Below are 22,816 nucleotides of genomic sequence, written 5' to 3'. Positions count from 1 at the left end.
TTGTATTTCAGCTGTGTGTAAGGAAAAAGGTTGAGATGAGTCAGGGAGTGCCAGTGTGGGAGCTGTTTCTAGGGCCTTTTTGAGAGAATGAAAAGAAGAATGGGGAAAGGACTTAGGGTCTATGGGATCAGTTAAATCACCTTTAGTGAGTTTGTAAAGCGATTTGGTTAGAATGGCAAAGCCTGGGCCGGGCGCGGTGGCTCAAGCCTGTAATCCCAGCACTTTGGGAGGCCGAGACGGGCGGATCACAAGGTCAGGAGATCGAGACCATCCTGGCTAACCCGGTGAAACCCCGTCTCTACTAAAAAATACAAAAAACTAGCCGGGCAAGGTGGCGGGCGCCTGTAGTCCCAGCTACTTGGGAGGCTGAGGCAGGAGAATGGCGTGAACCCGAAAGGCGGAGCTTGCAGTGAGCTGAGATCCGGCCACTGCACTCCAGTTTGGGCGACAGAGCGAGACTCCATCTCAAAAAAAAAAAAAAAGAATGGCAAAGCCTGGTACCCAGAGTTGGAAGTATCCAGCAATGCCTAAGAAGGAAAGGAGTTGTTGTTTGGTGGTCAGGATGGGGTCTGGGAGATGAACTGAATACGGTCTGCAGGAAGAGCGTGTGTATGTTGATGGAGGATTATGCTGAGATATGTAACACTAGGGGAAGAAATTTGAGCCTTAGAAGGGGATACTCGGTACCCTTTTGAGTAGAGATGTTGAAGAAGTAGGATAGTGTTCTGCTGGGAAGATTGGTAAGAGGGTCTGCAAAGAAGAAAGTCATCAACATATTGAATAAGGTGGAAGGCAGACAGGCGGAATGAAAGTAAGTCATGAGAGAGGGCCTGACCAAAGTAGTGTGGGCTGTCCCTGAAACCTTGGGATAGGACAGTCCAGGTGAGTTGCTGGGACTGGTGGGTGTCAGGGTCAGTTCAAGTAAAGGCGAAAAGAAGTTGGGAGGAGGGATGCAAGGGGATGGTAAAGAAGGCATCTTTGAGGTCAATAACAGAATAATAAGCTGTGGAAGTGGGTATTGAGGAGAGGAGAGTATAGGGGTTTGGCACAACAGGATGGATGGGAAGGACAATTTGATTTATGAGCCAAAGGTCTTGGACTAGCTGGTAGGACTTGTTCGGTTTCTGGATGGGTAGGATACGGGAGTTGTAAGGAGAATTTGTAGGCTTTAAAGGCAAAGGTCTTGAATTAGCCAGCTTCTGAATGGGTAGGATAGGGGAGTTGTAAGGAGAATCTGTAGGCTTTAAAAGGCCATGCTGTAACAGGCAAGTGATAATAGGCTTCATCCCTTTAAATCTTGCTGTGGGATGGGATACTGGTGTTCAGCAGGGTAAGGGTGATTAGGTTTTAATGGAATGGTAAGGGGTGCATGGTTGGTTGCCAGAGAAGGAGCAGAGGTGTCCCATACTTGTGGATTAAGGTGGGGAGACACAAAGGGAGGATGTGAAAGAGGCCTTGAATTGGGCAAAAGGACAGCAATGAGGTATGGCTGTAGCCCAGGAATAGTCAGGGAAGCAGATAATTTAGTTAAAATGTCTTGGCCTAATAAGGGAACTGGGCAGGTGGGGCTAACTAAAAAAGAGTGCATAAAAGAATGTTGTCTAAGTTGGCACCAGAGTGGGGGAGTTTTAAGAGTTTAGAAGGTTGGCCGTCAATACCCATAACAGTTATGGGGGCAAGGGAAACAGGCCCTTGAAAAGAAGGTAATGTGGAGTGGGTAACCCCGTATCTATTAAAAAGGGGATGGATTTACCCTCCGCTGTCAAAGTTACCTGAAGCTCGGCATCTGTGATGGTCCAGGGGGCTTTCTGAGGCGATTGGGCAGCATCAGTCTTCAGCCACTAAGCCGAGACCTGGGAAGGAGTCAGCCAGAGAGCTTTGATCCAGAGAGCTTTGATCCACAGCCCTAGAAGTGGCTGTGATATTAGTTGGACAGTCCGATTTCCAGTGGGATCCCACACAGGTGGGACACAGCTTCGGAGGAATTCTGGGCTGCAGGCATTTCTTGGCCCAGTGGCCAGTTTTGCGACACTTGAAGCAAAGTCCATGAGGAAGGCTTAAAGGAGTAGCTGGAGGCTGTGGTTTGGTTGTTCTGAAGTTTTTATGTGCTGAAGGCATGGCTGGGGTTTCTCTTACAGCAGAGGCAAGCAGTTGCAGCTCTGAAATACATTGCTGCTTGGCTGCCTCTTTATTGTTGAACACCTTGAAGACAAAGTTGATTAATTCCTGTTGTGGGGTTTGAGGGCCAGATTCCAATTTTTGAAGCCTTTCCCTAATGTCAGGAGCTGACTGGGTGATAAAATGCATATTGAGAATAAGATGGCCTTCTGGCCCTTCAGGGTCTAGGGTTGTAAAGCATCTAAGGGTAGCCACCAAGCGGGCCAATAACTGGGCTGGGTTTTTGTCTTTACCTTGGGTAGCTTCTTTAACTTTGCCATCACTAACAGCTTTGTTTGCTGCCTTTTTTAGCCCTTCATCTAGGCAAGAGACCATGTAATCCCGCCTAGCTATACCTGGGGAGCCTGTCTGGTATTCTCATCAGAGATCATCTCGGGGAACTGCCCTGATGCCTTCTTGGATATCTGGCATATGATGCTGGCAGGTGTCAGCATGAGATTGGGCTAGGGCATAAACTCTTTCCCGCTCATCTGGGGAGAGGGGAGAGATCAGGATGACATTTAAGTCACTCCAGGTTAAATTGCAGGACTGATTCAAATATGGGAATTCCTGTATATATTTAGTGGGGTCTGATGAGAAAGAGCCCAGATGCTGACTGATGTGGGAAGGGTCTGATAGAGAAAAAGGTACACGAACCCTTACTATGCCCTCAGCTCCAGCCACCTCTCTAAGAGGAAACTGTTGGGCAGGTGGGAGAGAGCTAGTCGTGGAATGAAACTGTAAGCCAGACTGAGTGTGAGGAGGGGAGGTGATAGAAGAATTATAAGGTTCGGGAGCAGAGGCTGAGGAAGAATTGGGACTTGATTCAGCCTGTCGAGGAGTGGCCTGGGGAGGGGGCGAAAGGTCAGAGGGGTCTGCAGAAAAGGAGGATTCAGAGGACTCTGAGGTTGCGATAGAGACTGAAGAAATGGACAGGAAAGAAAGCAGAAAGATTTGGGATGAGTTGCATTGGGAGCAGAGGCTAGGGAGGGAACGAAGTGTAAAAAATGCCTGGACATAAGGCACCTCAGACCATTTGCCCATTTTTTGACAAAATTTATCCAGGTCTTGTAGGATGGAGAAATCGAAAGTGCCATTTTCTGGCCATTGGAACCATTGTCGAGTTTGTATTGGAGCCAAGCAGAGTTGCAGAAGAAAATAAGACTCTTAGGTTTTAGGTCAGGTAAGAGTTTAAGAGGTTTTAAGTTTTTAAGAACAGAGGCTAAGGGGAAAGAAGGAGGAATGGAGGCTGGAAGGTTGTCCATAGTAAAAAGGTAAGTTTAGAGAAAAGAGCGGGTAGAGACACAGAGAAAGGGGGGATGGTACTTGCCACCCAGGGGAGGTGGTACTTGCCACCAAGATGGAGGATCAAGGCATGTGTCCCCACAGTGATTAAACACCTCTGGAATGCGGGTGAATAATCCGCAATGATTAGACACCAAGGGAAGACTGTCTTCCTGAGTCCGTGACCGGCACTGGAGTTTGGGGTCCACAGATAAAACGTGTCTTCTCTGTCTCTACCAGAAAGGGAAAGGAAATGAAGGGAAGGGAGAGATTGAAGGGTGACGTGGAAATTGAAAGGAGAAAGAGGTTGAGGGATAGCGAGAGAGGTTGGAGAAGAGAATAAAAAAAGGCCGCTTACCCGATTTAAAATTGGTGAGGTGTTTTGTCTGGGCCGGTCTGAGGACCCAAGGTTGTAAGTGGATTTTCTCATGGAGCAAAAGCGGGAGGACGGGGGATTGATCTCCAGAGGGAGGTCCCCCGATCTGAGTCACGGCACCAAATGTCAAGTGCCTCCGTGTGAAGAGACCACCTAACAGGCTTTGTGTGAGCAATAAAGCTGTTTGATCACCTGGGTGCAGGCAGACTGAGTCTGAAAAAGGAGTCAGCGAAGCAAGATGGGGAAGGGGTTGCTTTATAGGAGTTGGGTAGGTAATGGAAAATTACAGTAAAAGGTGGTTATTTATTGTTAGCAGAGGAGGGGGTTGCAAGGTACATGGTGGGGAGATTATAAGACTTATTGTCCAGAAGAATTTCACAAGGTCGGTTGATCAGTTAAGGTAAGGTAGGGCAGGGACAAGTCACGGTGGTGGAATGTTGTAATGTTGGTTAATCAGTTAAGGCAGGAACTGGCTATTTTACTTCTTTTTTGTTTTTTTGGCTGCCCCGGACTTCTTGGCTCCTGCAGGCCATCTGGATGTATATGTGCAGGTCACAGAAGTTACAATGGGTAAGCTTCAGCTCAGAGGCCTGACATGAACCAAATCAATGTACATCTTACATGTATTTGATTGATATTTCATGTCTCCCTAAAATGTATAAAACTAGGCTGTGCCCCACCCACATGATCTTAGGGTCTCCTGATGGCTGTGTCATGGGCCATAGTCACTCATACTTGACTCAGACTGAATCTTTTCAAATGTTTTACAGAGTTTGACTCTCCAGTGACAGTAATAAGGGTTAGAAATACACATATATGAAACAATCTATATATCATTTTATAACTGCTTTTTAAAAAAGCTAAGCATTATACTTTTAGTTTTTCCTATGTTGACATATATAGTTCCAGTTCATCATTTTAATCATCTTATAGTATAATACTCCCTTGTATGAATAAACCAGATTGTTATCCATCTCCCTATGAAGGAGCCATTCAATTGTTTTCTTTTCTTTTTCTTTCTTTCTTTTTTTTTTTTTTTTTTGCTACACAAATATCATTGTCTATGTCTCATCACACATATGTACAAGAAATTTTCTGGGATAGACACCTAGAAGTGAAGCTGCTTGTCTTTGGGTCTGAGGTGTTCATCTTGGTGAGGTATTGCTAAATTGTTTTTCCAAACTGGTTGATTCCATTTGCACCCCTACTTACATTTCCCCCATCCTCCCCAGCCTTTTGTGCTAGCAGACATAACTTGCCCATCTGATGAGTATGAAATGATGTCTCATTGTGACTTTAATGTGCATTTCCCTAATTACTAATGGGGCTAAGTATATTTTTCACCTACTGATTGGCCACTCAAGTTTCCCTCCTTGTGAGTTGCTGGGAATATACATGCCAATTTTTCAATTGTATTTTCAGATTAATTTGTCAGTGTTGTTTATATAATCTGGATGGCAATCTTTCATAAGTATGTACCGCAACAATCTTTTCCCTGCCTTATTTAGAAAATTATTCCCTTTCCTGATGTCAGGAAGTCATTCTCTTATGATTTACTTTAAACACTTTGACATATTGCTCTTTGGGGTTAGGTCTCTGATGTTCCTGAACTTTATTTCTGTGCATGATCTAAGGTAAGGTTGCAGCTCTTCTTTTGAAGTAAGGGTTCAGATTTGCCCACTTTTAAAACTTGGGTTTGTCATATTGTTGAAGTATGAGTTCTTCATATATTCAAGATACAAGTCTTTTGAAAGATACATGCATTACAAATAGTTTCTTCCAGTTTGTGGTTTGCTTTTCATTTTTTTTTAACAATGGTTTTGAAGAGCAGAAAGAGAAATGAGGCTGTCTGATCTTGCCCTCTCTCCCCACCTTCTCCTTCCTTCCCTTTTCCTGGCACTAGATTCACTAGGAGTAGGGAAACTTGTAGCCAAAAATATATAAAGAACTTCTATAAATCAATAGGGAAAGACCAAAAAAAAAAAGTAATAGAAAAGCAAGCTAATGATTTCAGTAGGCAAATTAGAGAAGTGGAAACCGAAATGTCCAATAAACAGGTGGAGTCAAGCTTAGCAGCCATTAGGGAAATGCAAGTTAAACTACCAGCCAGGCGCTGTGGCTCATACCTGTAATCCCAACACTTTGGGAGGCCAAGGTGGGCAGATCACGAGGTTAGGAGATAGAGACCATCCTGGCCAACATGGTGAAACCCCATCTCTACTAAAAATACAAAAAAAAAAAATTAGCTGGGCATGGTGGCACACACCTGTAGTCCCATCTACTCAGGAGGCTGAGGCAGAAGAATTGCTTGAACCCAGGAGGCGGAGGTTGCAGTGAGCTGAGATTGTGCCACTGCACTCCAGCCTGGCGACAGAGCAAGACTCTGGCTCAAAATAAATAAATAAAATAAAATAAACTACCATTTCACACACATCATCTGACTGAAAACATTTAAGAAGATGAATAGCAAATGAAGTCCAGAAACTCACACAAGGTTGGTTGAGTGTAAACTGAAACAATCATTTTGGAGAGAAATTTGGCAATCTCTTGTAATGTTAAAAGCTCTTTGACTCCGAAATATACATCCTAGAGAAATTCCAGCAAATGTGCACAAAGACATATAAAAGATGCTTACTGTTTGTTAATCTGGAAGTAACACAGGGGTCATTAATAGGGGAGTAGAAAAAGAAAGTATATATCACTCATGAACTAGATCTACATGTAACAGCACTGTATCAGTCAGGTGTGTTGCAGTAATGCTGCATAACAAAACACCCCAAAACTGACTTATAACAACAGGTATTTAATTTTGGCTAGTGTGTCTCTGCTTCAGCTGGGCTGTAGTAGTCTGTTTTCACAGTGGTGATAAAGACACACCTAAAACTGAGGGAAAAAAGAGATTTAACTGGACTTACAGTTCCACAAGGTTAAGGAGGCCTCAGAATCACGGCAGGAGGCAAAAGGCACTTCTTACATGGCAGCGGCAAGAGAAAAATGAAGAAGCAAAAGCAGAAACCCCTGATAAACCCATCAGATCTCTTGAGACTCATTCACTATCACGCGAATGGCATGGGAAAGACTGGTCCCCATGATTCAATTACCTCCCCTTGGTCCCTCCCACAACACAGGGGAATTCTGGGAGATACAATTCAAGTTGAGATTTGGGTGGGGCCGCAGCCAAACCGTATCATGGAGTTTGGCCAGTCTAGCCTAGGATTGGCTCGACTTGGCTCAGGTCATTTTGTGATTACTGTGCTCCTCACATTTCACCTTCTCTGGGCCCAGTAGGCCATCCAGAACATGTGCAAGCCAGCGACACTACAGGCAGCTCTGGGAGCCAGTTTATATACCAACTCCTGATGGTACGTCCAGCCTGCTGCCCAGGAAGGAAGCCAGTGCTGGCAGCTGGAAGGCGCCTGGCGTGTATGGGAGCATCAAGAGCATGGGGAGATGCACTGCAGTGGCCAGCACAGTCCTACAGTCTGTTATCACAGTCTCACTCTCTGTAATAAGAAGGTTAATCAGGTAATAAGGAGGTTACATTGCTGTTTTAATTTGCTTTCCTTGACTAAATTATGTTTAACATCTCTTCATGCTCAAAAGTTTTTTATGTCTTCTTCTGTGAATTCTTTTGTGTCATTTGCTCATTTATCTACTTGTGTGGTTTTTGCCTTGAAGAAAATTTAAATTTTAACTTAGTTAAATGTATAAAGTTTTATCTTCATAGCCTCTGGATTTCTTTCTTTCTTCCCCTGAGATAGACCTTCCCTATTACATGATAATTTTAAAAATTCTCCAATGTTTTTTCTAGAACATTTATAGTTTCCTTCCATTTTGTATTTGTTTTGCTGCTGGGACTCTGGACACTGTTAATTGCCCTACTCATCTCTTCCTTATGTATTTGGTTTGCTATGTTTATCATATTCATTTTTTTTTTCCAGTCAGTCCCGCTCTGTTGCCCAGGCCAGAATGCAGGAGCACAATCTCTGCTCACTGTAGCCTCAACCTCCTGGGCTCAATTATTTCCCCTACTTCGCCTTCCTGAGTAGCTGGGACTACAGGCTCACGCCTCTACACACACCCAGCTAATTTTTGTATTTTGAGTAGAGACAGGGTTTCACTATGACGCCCAGCCTGGTCTCGAACTCCTGGGCTCAAGGGATCCACCCGCCTTGGCCTCCCAAAGTGCTGGGATTACAGGTGTGAGATACTGTGTCTGGCTGTTTATCATATTCTTAATTCCTGATTGTAAATTTATTTCTGGACTCTTATTTTCTCCCCTTGAGTCATCTGTATGTTCATGTGCCAGCCCCACTGCTTGCATTTCTGTAGCCTTGCAGATGGTATCTTTATCTTAAACTTTTTAGTAGCTGGGAGTGCCAGTGTCCCTCTCAATGCTCTGCTTTTCCAGGAATATCTTGGTTATTTCTTACATGTTTGTTTTTCCCAGAGGGCTTTAGAAACAGCATGCCAATTCCAGTATCCGCTTCCTCCCCCTGTCCTCCAAAAGCATTTGTGTTTTACTGAGAAGATGCTACATTTATACATTAAAGACATTTGACAGGAAACACAAAAATACAGATACCTAAGCAGGCCCCAGGTATTTTTCATGGTACTTATTTGTCAAGTCCTGCCTCACATACAAAAGCACACAGGGCACTTGCCACCTTCTCTTCCCCAAAGTGCATCAGTGTGGTGACCATGACGGGAACAGAAAAGGGGAAGGAAGCCGAGATCCTGGCAGAATAAAATGTGGCATGGAATTAAATAGTTAATATGTAAATATAATGAAATTAATAGCATTTATTGACCAGATAAGCACTTTAGTCCATTATCTCAGTTCATATTCACAACTCCTATGAGGCAGGTGCTACTAATATTATCCTGATTCATCAATAAAAACGAAGCTCAGAAAGATTAAGTCACTTTCACTCAACTAATCATCAGTAGAGCTGGAATTTGATCCAGGTGTAGGCTCTGCACTCTCAACCTCCAAGCTGAGCTGAGCTGCTAAGTGAAGTTAAACTGCTTCTGGGAGGCTGGGTAGAGAAAAAAAAGAGAAATATGTTTGCTGAATCAATTGCTGCCGGCCAAGGGCAAGGCCTTTGCACCTGGCATCGCAGCTGATTGAAGCTGCAGAATCTGCAGGAATTCAGAGCCTGGGGCTCCTGCTGTATGGGACACAGAATGAGAACATGAAGTCACCACCCCAGTGTGTCCCAGGTCTTTGTCAGAGGACGAAATGCTGACATTTCAGGAGGGAGGAAGACCCTTGCTGCTATCATGACCCTTAATCCTGAGGTTAGAGAGCCAAGGCGGGGGTCCTGTAGGGGTCTGAGAATATCCGTCCCAACCATGTCCACCCACCCTGCTCAGGGAGCTGCCCGCAGGGAGAACACCAAGTTCCACTGGGCTCGGGGCCGTGCCGGAGCTCCCTGCCCCCGGCCTCCTGGGAGGCACCAGCTCACAGAGGGACCAGCTCGTGCTGGGGTCAGTGCCTGCTGATACCTGGTAGTCCCTGGCAGCTTGGGGGCTTCCTTGTCGCTGGGGTGGGGTCCTCTGGTCAGAAGCTCCAGTCCTGCTGGGGAAGCCAGCTGAAGGCATCCGGCTCCCCTCAGGGTCCCCCAGCCTCCTTCCCCGAGGGTCTGGGGTGGTAACTAAGTTTGGAAATCCCTTGAGGGTTGAGGTTCTAGAGCAGTGGTTTCAATGGTAGGGGTGCTTCCCTAGGGAACATTTCAAAATGGCTGCAGACATTTATAGTTGTCATGGCCAGGAGCAGGGAGAGGGGCCCTGCTAGCATCTGCTGGGTAAAGGGAAGGGGTGCTGCTAAGCATCATAGAATGCACAGAACAGTGCCGTCTCTTGCTCCCCATCCCCCACAAAAACACCCAAAGAATTATCTAGCCCAAATTGTCAACAGTGCCAGGGCTTGGACATCCTGTCTTCCAGGGCTTCGGTTAGCACCGAAACCCTTGGGAGCTGGTTTAAAATGTGAAGTCTAGAATCCCCTATGTGAGACTCTAAACCTGTAGGGTGCAGTGTGGGACCCAGGAACCCGTACTTTCAAGCATTCCAGGTTATTCTTTTTTTTTTTTTTTTTTTTTTTTTTTTGAGATGGAGTTTCGCTCTGTCGCCCAGGCTGGAGTGCAGTGGCCGGATCTCAGCTCACTGCAAGCTCCGCCTCCCGGGTTTACGCCATTCTCCTGCCTCAGCCTCCCGAGTAGCTGGGACTACAGGCGCCCGCCACCTCGCCCGGCTAGTTTTCTGTATTTTTTAGTAGAGACGGGGTTTCACCGTGTTAGCCAGGATGGTCTCGATCTCCTGACCCCGTGATCCGCCCGTCTCGGCCTCCCAAAGTGCTGGGATTACAGGCTTGAGCCACCGCGCCCGGCCATTCCAGGTTATTCTATTACAGGTAGACCACACTCCACATTAACAAGTAGCACTGCAGGCTGCACCTGGCACAGGATTCCCGAACTCTGGCCCCGTGCGGGTCTGCATGTGGCAGAGGCACCTGGAGAGCTGCCTAAAGCCCCAGCCTCCTTCATCCTTGGAGGTTCTGTTGTAATAGACATGGCTTCCATCCCAGAATTCCATGGGCTGTTTTGTTTGGCTTGAGTGATTCTTTTTTTTTTTTTTCAATTATTTTTAAGTTGACAAAAATTGCGCACATGTAAGTGTATACCATGTTTGGAAATGTGTATACATTGTGAAATGGCTAAATTGAGCTAATAACAAATGCATACCTCACTTTTCATTTTGTGAAATCTACTCTTACCGATTTCCAAGCATACAACACACTGTTGAGCACCTTGTCACCGTGGGCTGCACACTAGGTCTCTTGGACTTATTCCTTTTGTCTAACTGAAATTCTCGACCTTTTGACCAATATTTCCCCAATGAGAGATTCGTATTTAGATTTGCTAACCCAGTATGTGGCCTAAATCCACACAGGACTCTGATCATCTGCCCTCATCTTCCGGTGTTACAAGTCAAGCAAAACTGTGGTGGCTGCCAGCTGATTTCATTCCCGGAAGCCCAAAGCTTTATCAGCAGAAGGTCACTTCCAGCACACAGATAAGATTAGCCACGCCTCTCACTTCACCTCCAGCTCCTCACTTTTCCAGAATTATCAACTATCCTATTTCTGTTCAAAGTAGCCAAAATTAACCGAGGGCTGCTCTTTGGGGGCTTCTGCAGGGAGCGTGCACCCTATGGCCAGCAGGAGCAGCACCTCCTTCCCTCCACCAAGAATCTGTGGCATCCCTGTTACAGAATGGAATGTGCTAGAGCTCTCAGGGATGTTGAGGTAGGAAACAGTTCGAGAAGATGGAACCAGAAGACGATTCGGGAAGCCTGGGATCAGAGTGGAGAACAGCAGGGGTCTTCAGCATGGTCCTTTAGTTTCCGAAGCAGTGCCTGGCGCCTTGTAATGGCTCAATGCTCGTCAGCCATTGCCACTATGGAACATTCCTGAAGGGCGTTTCCTCCAGGCTGTGGTACTGTCTGGAGAATTACTGTGGCTCCCTGCTCAAGCCTATGGCTCTAGGGCCACCATCTCTGACCTTGGCACCATCCACCCCCAGCGATGCACAGATTGGACAAGGGCTCCCTGGAGACTTCATCCTGCACGCAGGTGCTGCCCTCTGTTGGCCATACTCTTTGTGTGCAGCTTAACTTTTCTTGGTTACCTTTACTTTTTTTTCTCAGTGGCTTTGTTCTCCCTCTCAGCCTGGCCTCCAAGGCCACTTCCTGCTCTGCCACTTGGTATGGTTCAGGGCTGCCCTGCTGTCAGCCACGGCCCATTTTTAGAGCTCTTTTGCATCATGTAGGTTCATGAGCATCTGTGTCAGAGGCTGATATTTACTGATGTGCCTCCCACATTGGGGATGGTGTGGTGGCAGGTGGGTGGGGTTTGAAACTGAGAACTCTAACAGAAGTTGGGTACATAGTGACTGCGTCCAAACCCCTGCACCAAGAGACTGGACCGACCCTAGCATGGCTTCTGGGAGCCCAAAGCAGCATCCCTGGGACCACCTGACCACCCTTTGAGTTCCTGTCTGAAAAGCTCAAGGCCGTGAAAATCGTTTAGCGCTTGTTCCTACCAACACCTGACAACAGGCCTCTGACCACCCCCCCACCCAACTTGCTTAGAGCATTTACATTAAAAACGTTTAGAGTCGTACCTCCTTCCCTTGTCCCTTTGAGATGTACACGCATGTCTGTCCAGGAGTGTCTTTCTCAAAAGCCTGAGAGCCAGTCCTTTGAAATGGCATCATCAGGAGGGATGGGGCCTGTCTCCCAGGCTCTGGGGGAGGACAGAAGCTAACTTCCATCACTGCCAGCTGGCACACACAGCTGGCCCGGCCACAGTAACACAAACAGCCCTTTGTAATTCTTCACTCTCATGGTTCCTGAGCCCCGGAGTGCCCTTTCCCGACTCCTACGTTCTCCCATTAAACTGTCCAGTCCCCCTGCACAGATCCGAATGGAGCTCAGCTTCTCCCCTGTCAATGGTTAATGAATAAGATCTGTTTTCGTAGCTTTAACTAAGGTCCAGCTTAGTTTATCTTTGACAGACCCACTTACCCTGCAAGTTCCCGCCTTGGGTGTGGAGGGAAAGCCTCTGGGAGGAACACGGTCCTCACCTAGATCGCGCCAGGGAGTGGAGTGGACATGAGCTCTGGGTCCCTCTCCTCTCTCCTGGAATGGCTGCACAGGAAGGAAGGATCGAAGACGTGAGAAGAGCCACCCTGCCTGGGAAGGAGCTGCCGGCCCTCAGCAGTCCAGAGGCTGCCCAGAGAGCAGGGAGCAGCTCTCCAGGACTCCACCTCCCAGGCCCGGATGATACCGCCCAGGGTGCTCAGTGAGAATCCACCTACAGCCACACACATCCCGGGGGAGTGTCTAAAGATGCTACCAATCCAACATCATGGAAGGCAAGAACCCAGAGAGCAGAAACCGAGCTGGGGAAGCAGTCATTTGGGATACATGCCCCCCACCCCAACCCTGGGCCAACACGGATCTTCAGCATCCTGAACCTGAAGTCCCCATGGTGGGCCTGTGGCGGGCTGGGTGTGGCTTCAGAGATTCAGTTGCAGGAACTGGCTGAGTGGTTCCCCCAGGCCCAGGGCTGACCCACAGCGACCTGGGAAAGTGGGCCCAGAAGGTCCCTCCCTGTTTAGTCTCATCTTTCCAGGTCCAGCTTCACTGGGTCCACAGGGTCCCCAGCCTGAGGTCATTGTTTTTCACCCCCCACCTGCCCACTCACTCCCAGCCCACTGCAGTCTGACTTTACTGCCCATCACCAAAGATGCCAGCCGACCTTGACTTCTTGGAGGTAGAGGACAATGGGGGTCTGTGTTACCTCAACCACTCTCTCCTGTTGAACCTCTCATCCTCCTGAGTGACACTCACCTGGTTGTCTTCTGGCTGCCTGCAACCTCCCAGCATTCTCCACGGGCCCACCTCCACCCACCCACCCCGTGACCTCACACTCCCTGGGGTTCTCTTCTGGGTTTTTCTCACTCTGAACCCCCTGAGCAACCTGCACCCCTCAGGGATCACCGGTTATTTATGCCGATGGCTCCAACTCTGCATCCTGCAGCCTCATCTTCCTCCTGACCATCCACCCCACCCATCCAGCCACTACCAACACTTCCACGGGGTGCCCTGGACACACACGACTCAGCGGAGAACAAAAAACAAACCACCCCAGCTCCCACAGCCACTCTCAGACCTGCCCCTGCTGCACTCCCCACCATGGGCAGCCTCAGTCTCTAGGGGTCACAGCCATGCAGCTCCCCCCTCGCTTCTCTGTCCTCACCCCTTCCACCAGGGGCCCTAATAAAGATGTCAGACCAGCCTGCCATCCACTGTGCAGCTTGTAGAGATAATGCTAGAAATCCAGATGGCCATGTCGCGGCCCCCATGGCCCTTGGGATCCATCCAAGCGCCTCAGCTGGCTTTCCACCCTCAGTGCTCTGGTGCCTCCATTGTGTGCCTTCCAGTCCCGCCCCACCCTCCTGTCCCTCCAGGGAAGTTCTTTCAGCTCCGTCCTGAGCTACAGGCTGGGCTGGAGGGCTGGGCTCCTGCTGCCTGCTTCCCCACTGGCCCTGCAGGAAGCCGCACTGGCAGATCCCAGCCCTAGGCTATTTCATGAGGCAGGCCTTGGAGCCACTGGGGACCTGCTTCACTGCACAGCCCCAGGAGTCCTGCACTCTGTCCTCTGGGGCCCAGACGAGTGGTGCTCAAAGCTGCACTTGAACAAGTCCTTGGTCTTCCTGCCAGGCCTGGTTCTCCGTGGAATCTGGGCAGTCAGCAGCAGGCTGGATTTTCCTCCAGATCTCAGGAAAGTAGTCCTGGGTGTCTGTGTTCATAACTGCAGCTCCCGGAATCCTTCCCTGCTTCCCTCCCCAGACCCACCCATCGGAGAAACAAGAATCAGGTGGGCGGGGCAGGGGACCTGCACATAGGCAGAGGCCAGGGCTTTGTCACCAAACTAATCTTTTCATCACCATTATTTATTAGATATGAACCAGGTTTTCAGCACAAGTCACACTCAACACCCTCACCCAACAGGAGGGGCAACGGAGGTCCGGAGGGGGAGTGTTGGGGGAGGATGTCAATGGGAGGCCCCAGCCTGAGCCCTGAGCAGCTGGCCAGCTGGGAACTGGCATGTGAGTGACAGGCATCCTATTCTCCTGCTGCTCCAAAGACAATGCTCACTGAACAGGACAGCAGGCCAGATCAGCAGTCCATACAGAAGCAAGGCTGGCGTTTCTTCCCCTGGAGCACCAGTGAGGACAGGCCCTCAGCTGGGAGCCAGGCAAGGCGGGTGAGCTCTGTGCTAACCACTAACCACACCGGGAGCTTGGGTAAGCATGAGGGCAAGGCTGGAGAGGCCCGGGATCCCTGCGTGTTGCTTCCCACTCCTGCCAGGCCGGCACGCCCCCATTCTTCACCATCCCTACCTAGCACACAGCCCAGGGCCCGGGGGCAGAGGGCAGGGCTGGCTCAGGAACAAGCCTGGCCCGCCCCATAGTGCCACTCACACTGCCCCTTCCCCTCTCTCATCCCAGCTCTGGTCACTTAGATGCTGCCATGAGAGGCTCTGAAAGCCACCCCACTGCAGCCCGAGGCCCAAGTCAGGGCCCAAACCTGCACTGTGCTCAGTGCAGTGCAGCGTGTCAAACCTGCACTGACAGGCTGGGGTCGGGGAGGGAAGGCATCTGCCGAGGGGAGGTCCAGGTGGGAGGAGGGGGAACAGGATATTCTGAGGAGACACAGCAAAGGGTGCCAATATCCAGGACTGAGGCCATCTGGACCCACATGACTATGTTGCTTTTTGTGTGTGAATGTTTCTCTACTTCAACATTTTCAGAAGTTTCACATCTAGATGTGTCAGAAAATTAACAATTCCATGCCAGAGAAAAGGCCTTGCCTATAACCCAATAGAGGCCCACCAGTTCCCAGCAGGATGGTGGCAGAGCTGCTGACTGGGCACCGACTCCCAGGCCTGGGCCGGAGCACCCTCCACGCGGACACGTGTCCTCCTCAGGATGGGCTGAGTCCTGGCATCTGCCCCATCCGTAAAGGGAAGGACCCCACCCATACCAGCTCCCCAGCAGCATCTCCTTGGGAAAGAGGGCGAACTCCAGAGCAGTGCGGGTATTGGAGCAGGACATCCCCTCAGCCACTGCTGTGCCCAGGGCTCCCCAGGGCCCAGGCTGGCTGGGAAGACTGGGAAGACTTCCAGGAACCAGGCAGGCCCTGCAGGTCCGGGTCTCTGGGTGCCAGCAGGAGGGAGCTGGAGACCAGACACAGCTGTGTGGGGGACGGTCCGGACGAAGGGGTTGTCAGGGACAGTGGAGCCACAGTCATTCTGAGAGCTGGGCACCTGAAAAGTACATCCATGGAAGGGTCCCGGCCTTGCAGTGGAGACTCCGCTCCCCCCGACCCTCCCTGGAAAGCCCCCTCACCCTTGCCCAGATGGTCCTCAGCTTACCCTCTCCCTCCCTCCGTCCAGGTTAGGGTCTTGCCTTGGGGTGAAGTGCTGTGAGGATGGGGGGGTGGGGAGTGGTGCTGGGATGGGGAGTGGTGCTGGGAGCATGGTTCCCATTTCATCCCTGGCGGCCAACACAGTGCCACGCAGGAAGGGAGTCGATGCTCAGTCCTTTCCCCGCCTTTTTTTTCACGAAATAAACAGATGCCTGAATCCCAACAAGAAATCTAACCACAGCCTTTTCTTTCCCCTCTTCCCCACCCACACTGCTTGCCCACACGGTACCTGGGTCGGGGCAGCAGGTCACTCTCACCCACACCCCTCGCCCACATGGTACCTGCCCCACCCCTCATCCACACAGTACCTGGGTCAGGCAGGCAGGTCACTCCCACAGGAAGCGCACGTACCAGATGGTCTCATTCTTCAGCTGGGGCCCGAACAGGGGGTTTAGCTGTGCCAGGATGGCGATGAGCCAGCTGCCAGGGACAGCAAAGCGTGGTGAGCCTGGCACAGGAGGGTCCTCCCACACCCACAGGGGAGGCCTCAGTCACATTCTTTTGGATGCGGCCAACCCAGCAGATGGCAGGGCCTGTGTTCCCAGGGTGAAGAAGGGCCCAGGGAGCCACCCACACTCCCGCAGGTGCATGGGGTTGATATGGCACTTGTGGGTTTGGTTTCGGTTTCATTTCATGTTCGGTAGATCTGAAGGATCCCCGAGTTGGGGCTGAACCTGGGATTAGGGAAGAGAGGAGGCAGCCTCAGGGGTGCTTTGGGAGCGACTCCCAGCTGTGCCCTCAGACATTTCTGTCCAGGCTCCCCAGGCTCCATGCACCAGGGAGCAAACAGGGTGGGCCTGGCGGGCAGCACATCAGAATCATCTCCTCTTAGGAGAGACAAGGAACTACCCCAAGACGTGAGGAGCTGACGGGTCCGGGGCCTCCTGCCTAGGCTGCTGCCAGGCCACCTCTGTTCAGGCCGGAAAACCCTCAGGGACCTGGTCCCACCTGTCATCACTGTTGGACGTCTGGGTGGCTGTCTGGCCTGTCATTCGTGACAAAGCTCCCACCTTCATTGCCACAGTAGTTAGTAGGTCCCCATGCTCTGCCCCCCATGACTGCATCCACACTGCTTTGTCTGTTTCTGCAGGAAGGATCGATATTGTTCCTCTCTGAATCCCTCACAGTAGGTAGGCAGATCTAACGCCCAGGAAGCTATCAGAAATTGTTACCTCCTTTACATCAGCATTCTCTCTGAGTTTATGTTGTGTAAATATAATTTCTAGGTATAACATTTTCTTAGAATGTGTTTTCTGTTTCCCGTATGTTGATTCAGTCAGTATTTGGGATTACCCCACATCTTGTGTAGACCCCGTCTCCCCCCTCCCCTGCCCAGCTACCAAACCCAAGCTCCTCTGAGGCCCTGCCATGGGCAGGTGAGGATCTTTTGTCAAGCCCTGAAGGACCTAGAAATAGCATTAGAGAAAGGGCCTTAGAGATGCTCTGTCTAGGAAGAATTTTGAAAAAGAAAAAAAGTGTGTTTAAGTTAAACCATGTGTTAAGAGTCATCATTATTTCTAACAAGTTTAGTTTTGTCAGTAGGAGGGCTTATACATTTCTGGGTGCAGTGGCGTGTGCCTGTAATCCTAGCTACTCAGGAGGCTGAGGTGGAAGGATCACTTAAGCCAAGGAGTTCAAGCAAAGCCTTAGCCACATGGCAAGACCCTGTCCCTACAGAAAATTTGAAAATCAGCGAGGCGTGGTGGCACACGCCTGTGGTCAAAGCTAGGCTGAGGTGGGAGGATGGCTTGAGCCCAGAAGGTTGAGGCTGCAGTGAGCTATGATCCCACCACTGCACTCTAGCCTAGGCAACAGAGTAAGACCATGTCAATTAACTAATTAGTTAATAGCCAGGTGCAGTGGTGTGCACCTGTCATCCCAGCTCCTTGGGGAGGCTGAGGCAGAAGGATCATTTGAGCCCAGGAGTTGGAGACCATACTGGCCTGGTCTCAAGACCAGGGGTCTTGACAAGACCCCATTTCAATCAATCAATCTATCAAACATAAGGTAAAATAAGATAATTGATTAATAGGAATAAAGAATCCATGATCTAATCAGATAAAACAGTTTTAACTATAACATACATCAGATCAGAAATCATCAAGTAAATTTTTTGAAAGTGAGTTTTGTCTTATGTATTTGAAAAATTTGGCAACCCTGGAAAATATTCCAGTTGCTTTCAAAAGAATCTGTTACCTCTTAAAGAATCAGCATCTCATCACTTTACCTGTCCTGTTTCGATTGTTCTGAGTTAAGAACACCCAACTATGCCAAGCTTAACCCATAAAAATAATGTACAAGACATAGGACGATGGGAAGCCCAACAGCCTTAATGCAGCTCGATTAACCATGAGACAGGCCTCCCTGCAAACTAGAACTTGAACTTATCTCTTGGTTGGCAGCCAGGATCATCTAAATACAGAGCAATGTAACAGCAGGATTGGAATGGATGCGGGGGGCAGGGTCTTTTCTTTTCCTTTTAAAAAAATTTAATAAAGAGGGATTGGCTATTGTGAATGGCAGTTTTGGCAAGAGACCAAACAATGGACACTGAGGATCTGGAAACTGATTCCCTCACACTGTCCAGGTACTCGAGTCCCTTGGAATGTTATTCTATATCCCCAGGGTACCTATCCCAAGTTTGAAGACTTACTCTCACCTAGTGGTTCTTTTTTTAGAGTCGGATTCTCACTCTGTTGCCCAGGCTGGAGTGCAGTGGTATGATATTGGCTCACCACAACCTCCATCTCCCAGGTTCAAGTGATTCTCTTGCCTGAGCCTACTGAATAGCTGGGACCACAGGCACGCGCCACCAGACCCGGTTAATTTTTGTATTTTTAGTAGAGATGGGGTTGCACTATGTTGGCCAGGCTGATCTCGAACTCCTGACCTTGTGATCCACCCTCCTCAGCCTCCCAAAGTGCTGGGATTACAGGCGTGAGCCACCGTGCCTGGCCTCTCACCTAGTGGTTCTAAGATGGCTGCATTCCAGTCACCTGGGGGCATTCATGAACAACAGGAATTCCCAAGTGCAGATCTCGAGAGTTGTAATTTCATGGGTCTAGGGTACAGCCTGAAAACTGTGTTTGAACAATCACTCCAAGTGACCCAGTCAGGCACAGACAGCACTGACGTGGCTTGACTCCTTCCTTGCCCAGGTGAGAAAACTACAGCCCACGGGGCCAGAACACTGGGGCAGAGCCAGATCCAGAGCCCAGGGTTCAAGACTTCTGGCCCACTGCTCTCTTTCCCATTCCACACCACCTCCACTCCTGTTGTTTTATAGGTTCAGCCTTTCAAAAGGCATTTACTACCAGGACAGAAGGAAGAGCAGGCTAGGGTGAAGAAGAAAGGAGGGAGGACAAAGGAACTGGCTGATTTTGAGCTGGGGAGAGTAGTACTTACAAGAGGTAACAGCAGACGGCGGTGGCGACCAGCATGGTGATGATCACTCTGCAGCAGAAGAGGACACGGGTCAGGACAGATGCAGCCAGCACCTCACAACGCCTGGCCAGGACCAGAGCAAGAAGAGCTCCTGGTGTCAGCTCTTTTCCGTTAGCCTTCCTGATGCCTCCTGGACACAGGAGGCTGAGTTCTACTCAGGGTAAGAATAGCAAGCCAGAAAATAAAAACTGAAAGTGTCACCTCACAGAGAGGCCAACCTTGACCACATCCAAGTTGCCTTAAGAATCCTTCCCTTCATCTCCCTTCTCTACCACCCAGTATTTCTCCATCTTAATGCAGATGTGTTGCGGAAAGGCAGTGCCCAGAGCTGCATTTGTGGAAACCCACCAGGGAGTGGTCTGTGGAATTCAAAATTCATGGAGCGAGGGGAAGGAAAACAATAGGCTAGAAGACAGGACAAGAAGCAGGCAGACTGTGAGCCACTTGTGAGGCCCGGTGAGTTGTTACAAAGAGAACAGGGACTAGCCACTTTGTGTGTACTCAAAGAAGACCAGAGACGGAAGCTTCAAGTGCAGCAAGGGAAATTTCAGTCAAACTGACACAAGAACTCACCATTAGCAGGAGATGCAAGACATGAAAATGGTTTACAAAGGGAAGCTGTGGGATCCCAAGCCTTGCTTGTCTTTAAGAACAAAGGCAGCACTCACAAGTCCAAAGGGCCTTTGGGCAAAGCTAACTCTAATCCAAACCAGGCCCTTGATCTTTGATGTAAAGCACTGCAAGCTGGTGCTGGAGACAGGAACACTGGATCCCTTTTTCACCATTACTAAGCAGGTTGTGCCAGTCCTGGCTGGGCACTGGGTAGACAATGGTGAATTGGACAAACTCCAGCCTCTGGGAACATGCAGTCAAGGGAAGGGTGCTTTGTAACTGAGGATAATATGAAGCAGAAACTGGTGAATGGCGCAGCAATCTGCTACAGGACCTTCGAAAAATAACGCCAGCGAAACTTATCCCATACCTACAAAGTGCCATGCATTGGAGGGGTTTTAAATGCGTTACCGCAGGTCATCCTCACAGCAGCCTTTTAAGGCAGGAGTCGACATTATCTCCATTTTACCCATGAAGAAACTGAGACTTGATATTGGCTCCAGGTCACACAGCTAGCAAGCAGTGGAGAAAGCGCGTCAGTGCCCACCTGTGCCCTTTACTGGCTGCAGGAGGGGTGACAGCCATCTCCAATGTCACTCTTCTCTTTACCTTCTGTATATGCCCTCTCGCCCCACCTCCTGCCTGTTCCCGGCTGTCAGAGACCCAGGTGCAGAGAGACCTCAGAGGTGGCGTCCGGGTGCCTGGCGTCCCTCCTGCGGACGCTCGCTGCCGGGCAGGAAGCCGTCGCCCCGGGGCGGAGGGGAGAGCCCGGCCAGGGGGCCGGGGTGGAGAGGTCTGCAGGGCCTGCGCGCCTTCCTTACCCGCGGTTGGGTCCCTTCGGCACGAACCAGGGCCCGGCGATGCCGATGAGGCCCCAGAACGTGGTGAAGATGATGACCGGGAGGGCGAATGAGTGCGCTGTCATGGCCGGGCGCAGGATGCCCAGGCGGGATGCAGGGCCGAGCAGCGGGCGCTGCAGATGCGCGGGTCCCCGGCCGGGCAGCGCGCTGAGCATGCGCAACAGAAGTAGAGCGCCCGAAGCGATCAGCCGGGCCGGTCTGCGCACGCGCACCTCCTGACCCAGCCTGCTGCGCTGTCACTAGGACCTGCCTAGGAGCCCATTCGCTGATTGGCTGAGCGGAGCCGCGGACCGAGAGAAACGCCGAGTTTGAGGGGGTGCGGCAGCCCGGGTTCCGCGATGGGGTTATAGGGGCCGCGTCCGCCCCGAGCTAGCACAGCCAACGTCACGCCGCATTCTTATTTCCAAAGGACCCTGGAGCTTGGGATCCCACCCCAGCGGTCTTTCGGGGTGTTCTCTGCCCGTACGCGCCCCGCCGACTCGGTCCGAAGCGCCCTGCGGACCCGCAGCCTGGGCCGCCCGGGACCTGACGGCCCCGCGGGGGTCGGACGCGGGAAGAATGGCCTCGCCCTCAGAGACGCAGCGGGAGGGCGGTCCCCGCTGTCCCTCTGGCCGGGTCCTCGGCACGCGTTCTCCTCACTCCCAGGACAAGCGGAGCGGCGGGCGGGGACCGAGGCCTGGGGTCGGAGGCGGCGGAGCCAAAGGCGCCAGCGGCGCAGAGACGTTTGGGGGAAGGCGGGGGCTTCGCGTCTCGGTGGCGGGAAGCGGAATGAGGTTGGACCGGCCGGGCCGGCGTTCAGAGACCCGGCGGGAGGCGGAGGGCTGGCATCCTCGCGGACAATCATCTGTAGCGAACCCGGCAGAGGCTTTGGGATTAAATCCCTGACTCCTTGCGTCAGTAGCTACAGTTTGTTTAAATATAAAATGGGATGGCCGTTCTTACAAGGTTCCTGGAGGATTAAATGAATAGGCATGTGGAAAACACCTAGCATAATAAGGCTCGGTAGTTTGTTCCATCAGGGCTGGAAGAGACTTCAGAGCCTGCTTGCCTCCTTGGGCGTTTGGATCTCACATATCCCTTCTATGGCAATCAAAAATCCCCATCTTCTGTAGAGATCCCTTTTACAGATCAGTGGCCTCCAGGCGGTATCTCTAGCAACAAGTGCTACCCTAAGCAGCCGGCCACACATATTCCCTGGCTTCATGACATGAGGAGGCGCAGTTCCCGCGTGATGCGGAAGGGAAATGTGCCTGTCCTCGCACTGACCCCGTCAGCGATGTGTGCTCCTGGCGGTTTTCCAAAAGCAAGAACCAGTCACATCCGCGCTTCTCTGTTCCCTAGTTGAAACCTCACTATCCATCCTTTCAACATTCATGCAAGTTGGAGGTGGGCGTGGGATGACACCAAACTCTTAGGTATAAAATACCATCTTAGCCTTCCAGGGGTTTCTAAAGTAGTTGAGGAATGATATATTCTGGTAAAATCATAATGCTGGCCAGCATAGTTCTAAGAGCCCTGTGATCAAGGTAGCCAAATGCCCATTATGAGAATTCAGAGGGTGGAGAAATCCAGGAAGACTCCCTAGAGGAGGTGAGATTTTAGCTAGATTGTAAACAATGGTTATTTTTCTCATCCAGAGTGTGTGCATTGTTGAGAACACTGGCCTAGGATAAGGGTGCACTTGGCATCCAGGAGATAAGAGTTAAGAGGATGTCAATTGAGGCCTTCAAAAAATCACTATGAGGGCCGGGTGCGGTGGCTAACACCTGTAATCCCAGAACTTTGGGAGGCCCAGGCGGGCGGATCACGAGGTCAGGAGATCAAGACCATCCTGGCTAACATAGTGAAACCCCGTCTCTACTAAAAATACAAAAAATTTAGCTGGGTGTGGTGGCGGGCGCCTGTAGTCCCGGCTACTCTGGAAGCTGAGGCAGGAGAATGGCGTGAACCCGGGAGGCGGAGCTTGCAGTGAGCCGAGATCGCGCCACTGCACTCCAGCCTGGGAGACAGAGGGAGACTCCAT

The 22,816-nt window shown here is 50.5% G+C and overlaps 1 protein-coding gene, 1 long non-coding RNA gene and 1 pseudogene across 4 annotated transcripts in view; 1 reads left to right on the top strand and 2 right to left on the bottom strand.

Moving 5' to 3' along the window:
* Positions 1 to 13,681, top strand: part of LOC108539249 (uncharacterized) — a 26,697-nt gene extending 13,016 nt beyond the window's left edge. For both annotated transcript variants that reach the window (XR_001888310.1, XR_001888309.1), the window contains exons 2-3: positions 7,103 to 7,342; positions 10,772 to 13,681. This is a non-coding gene — a long non-coding RNA (uncharacterized LOC108539249). The remainder of the gene's footprint in view (positions 1 to 7,102; positions 7,343 to 10,771) is intronic.
* Positions 13,682 to 14,319: 638 nt separating this feature from the next.
* Positions 14,320 to 16,153, bottom strand: LOC108539241 (uncharacterized; annotated as a pseudogene). Its single transcript, XR_001888306.1, has 2 exons — positions 16,100 to 16,153; positions 14,320 to 15,716 (listed from the first exon to the last, which is right to left on the bottom strand). The product of XR_001888306.1 is annotated as an uncharacterized LOC108539241 (transcript).
* Positions 14,320 to 21,947, bottom strand: ATP6V0E2 (ATPase H+ transporting V0 subunit e2). Its single transcript, XM_017887810.1, has 4 exons — positions 20,755 to 21,947; positions 19,283 to 19,330; positions 16,186 to 16,297; positions 14,320 to 15,716 (listed from the first exon to the last, which is right to left on the bottom strand). Exons 1-3 carry the CDS (start codon positions 20,946 to 20,948, stop codon positions 16,204 to 16,206), a joined length of 336 nt encoding a protein of 111 aa, XP_017743299.1. The 5' UTR covers positions 20,949 to 21,947; the 3' UTR covers positions 14,320 to 15,716; positions 16,186 to 16,203.
* Between the last annotated feature and the right edge of the window lie 869 nt (positions 21,948 to 22,816).

This window comes from Rhinopithecus bieti, unplaced genomic scaffold (assembly GCF_001698545.2).
Source record: "Rhinopithecus bieti isolate Rb0 unplaced genomic scaffold, ASM169854v2 scaffold_17795, whole genome shotgun sequence".
Taxonomy (NCBI): domain Eukaryota; kingdom Metazoa; phylum Chordata; class Mammalia; order Primates; family Cercopithecidae; genus Rhinopithecus; species Rhinopithecus bieti.
Note: the sequence above shows the minus strand (reverse complement) of the source record. Positions and strands in the feature narration are given on the sequence as shown.

Bases quoted from the DNA above. Each gene is read 5' to 3' on its own strand.
- ATP6V0E2 (XM_017887810.1), bottom strand. From the start codon at position 20,948: ATGCTCAGCGCGCTGCCCGGCCGGGGACCCGCGCATCTGCAGCGCCCG. The intron at 19,331-20,754 runs GTAAGGAAGGCG...CTTCTGCTGCAG, and splicing joins CCGAAGGGACCCAACCGCGG to AGTGATCATCACCATGCTGG. The intron at 16,298-19,282 runs GTAAGTACTACT...TGTCCCTGGCAG, and splicing joins GCCGTCTGCTGTTACCTCTT to CTGGCTCATCGCCATCCTGG.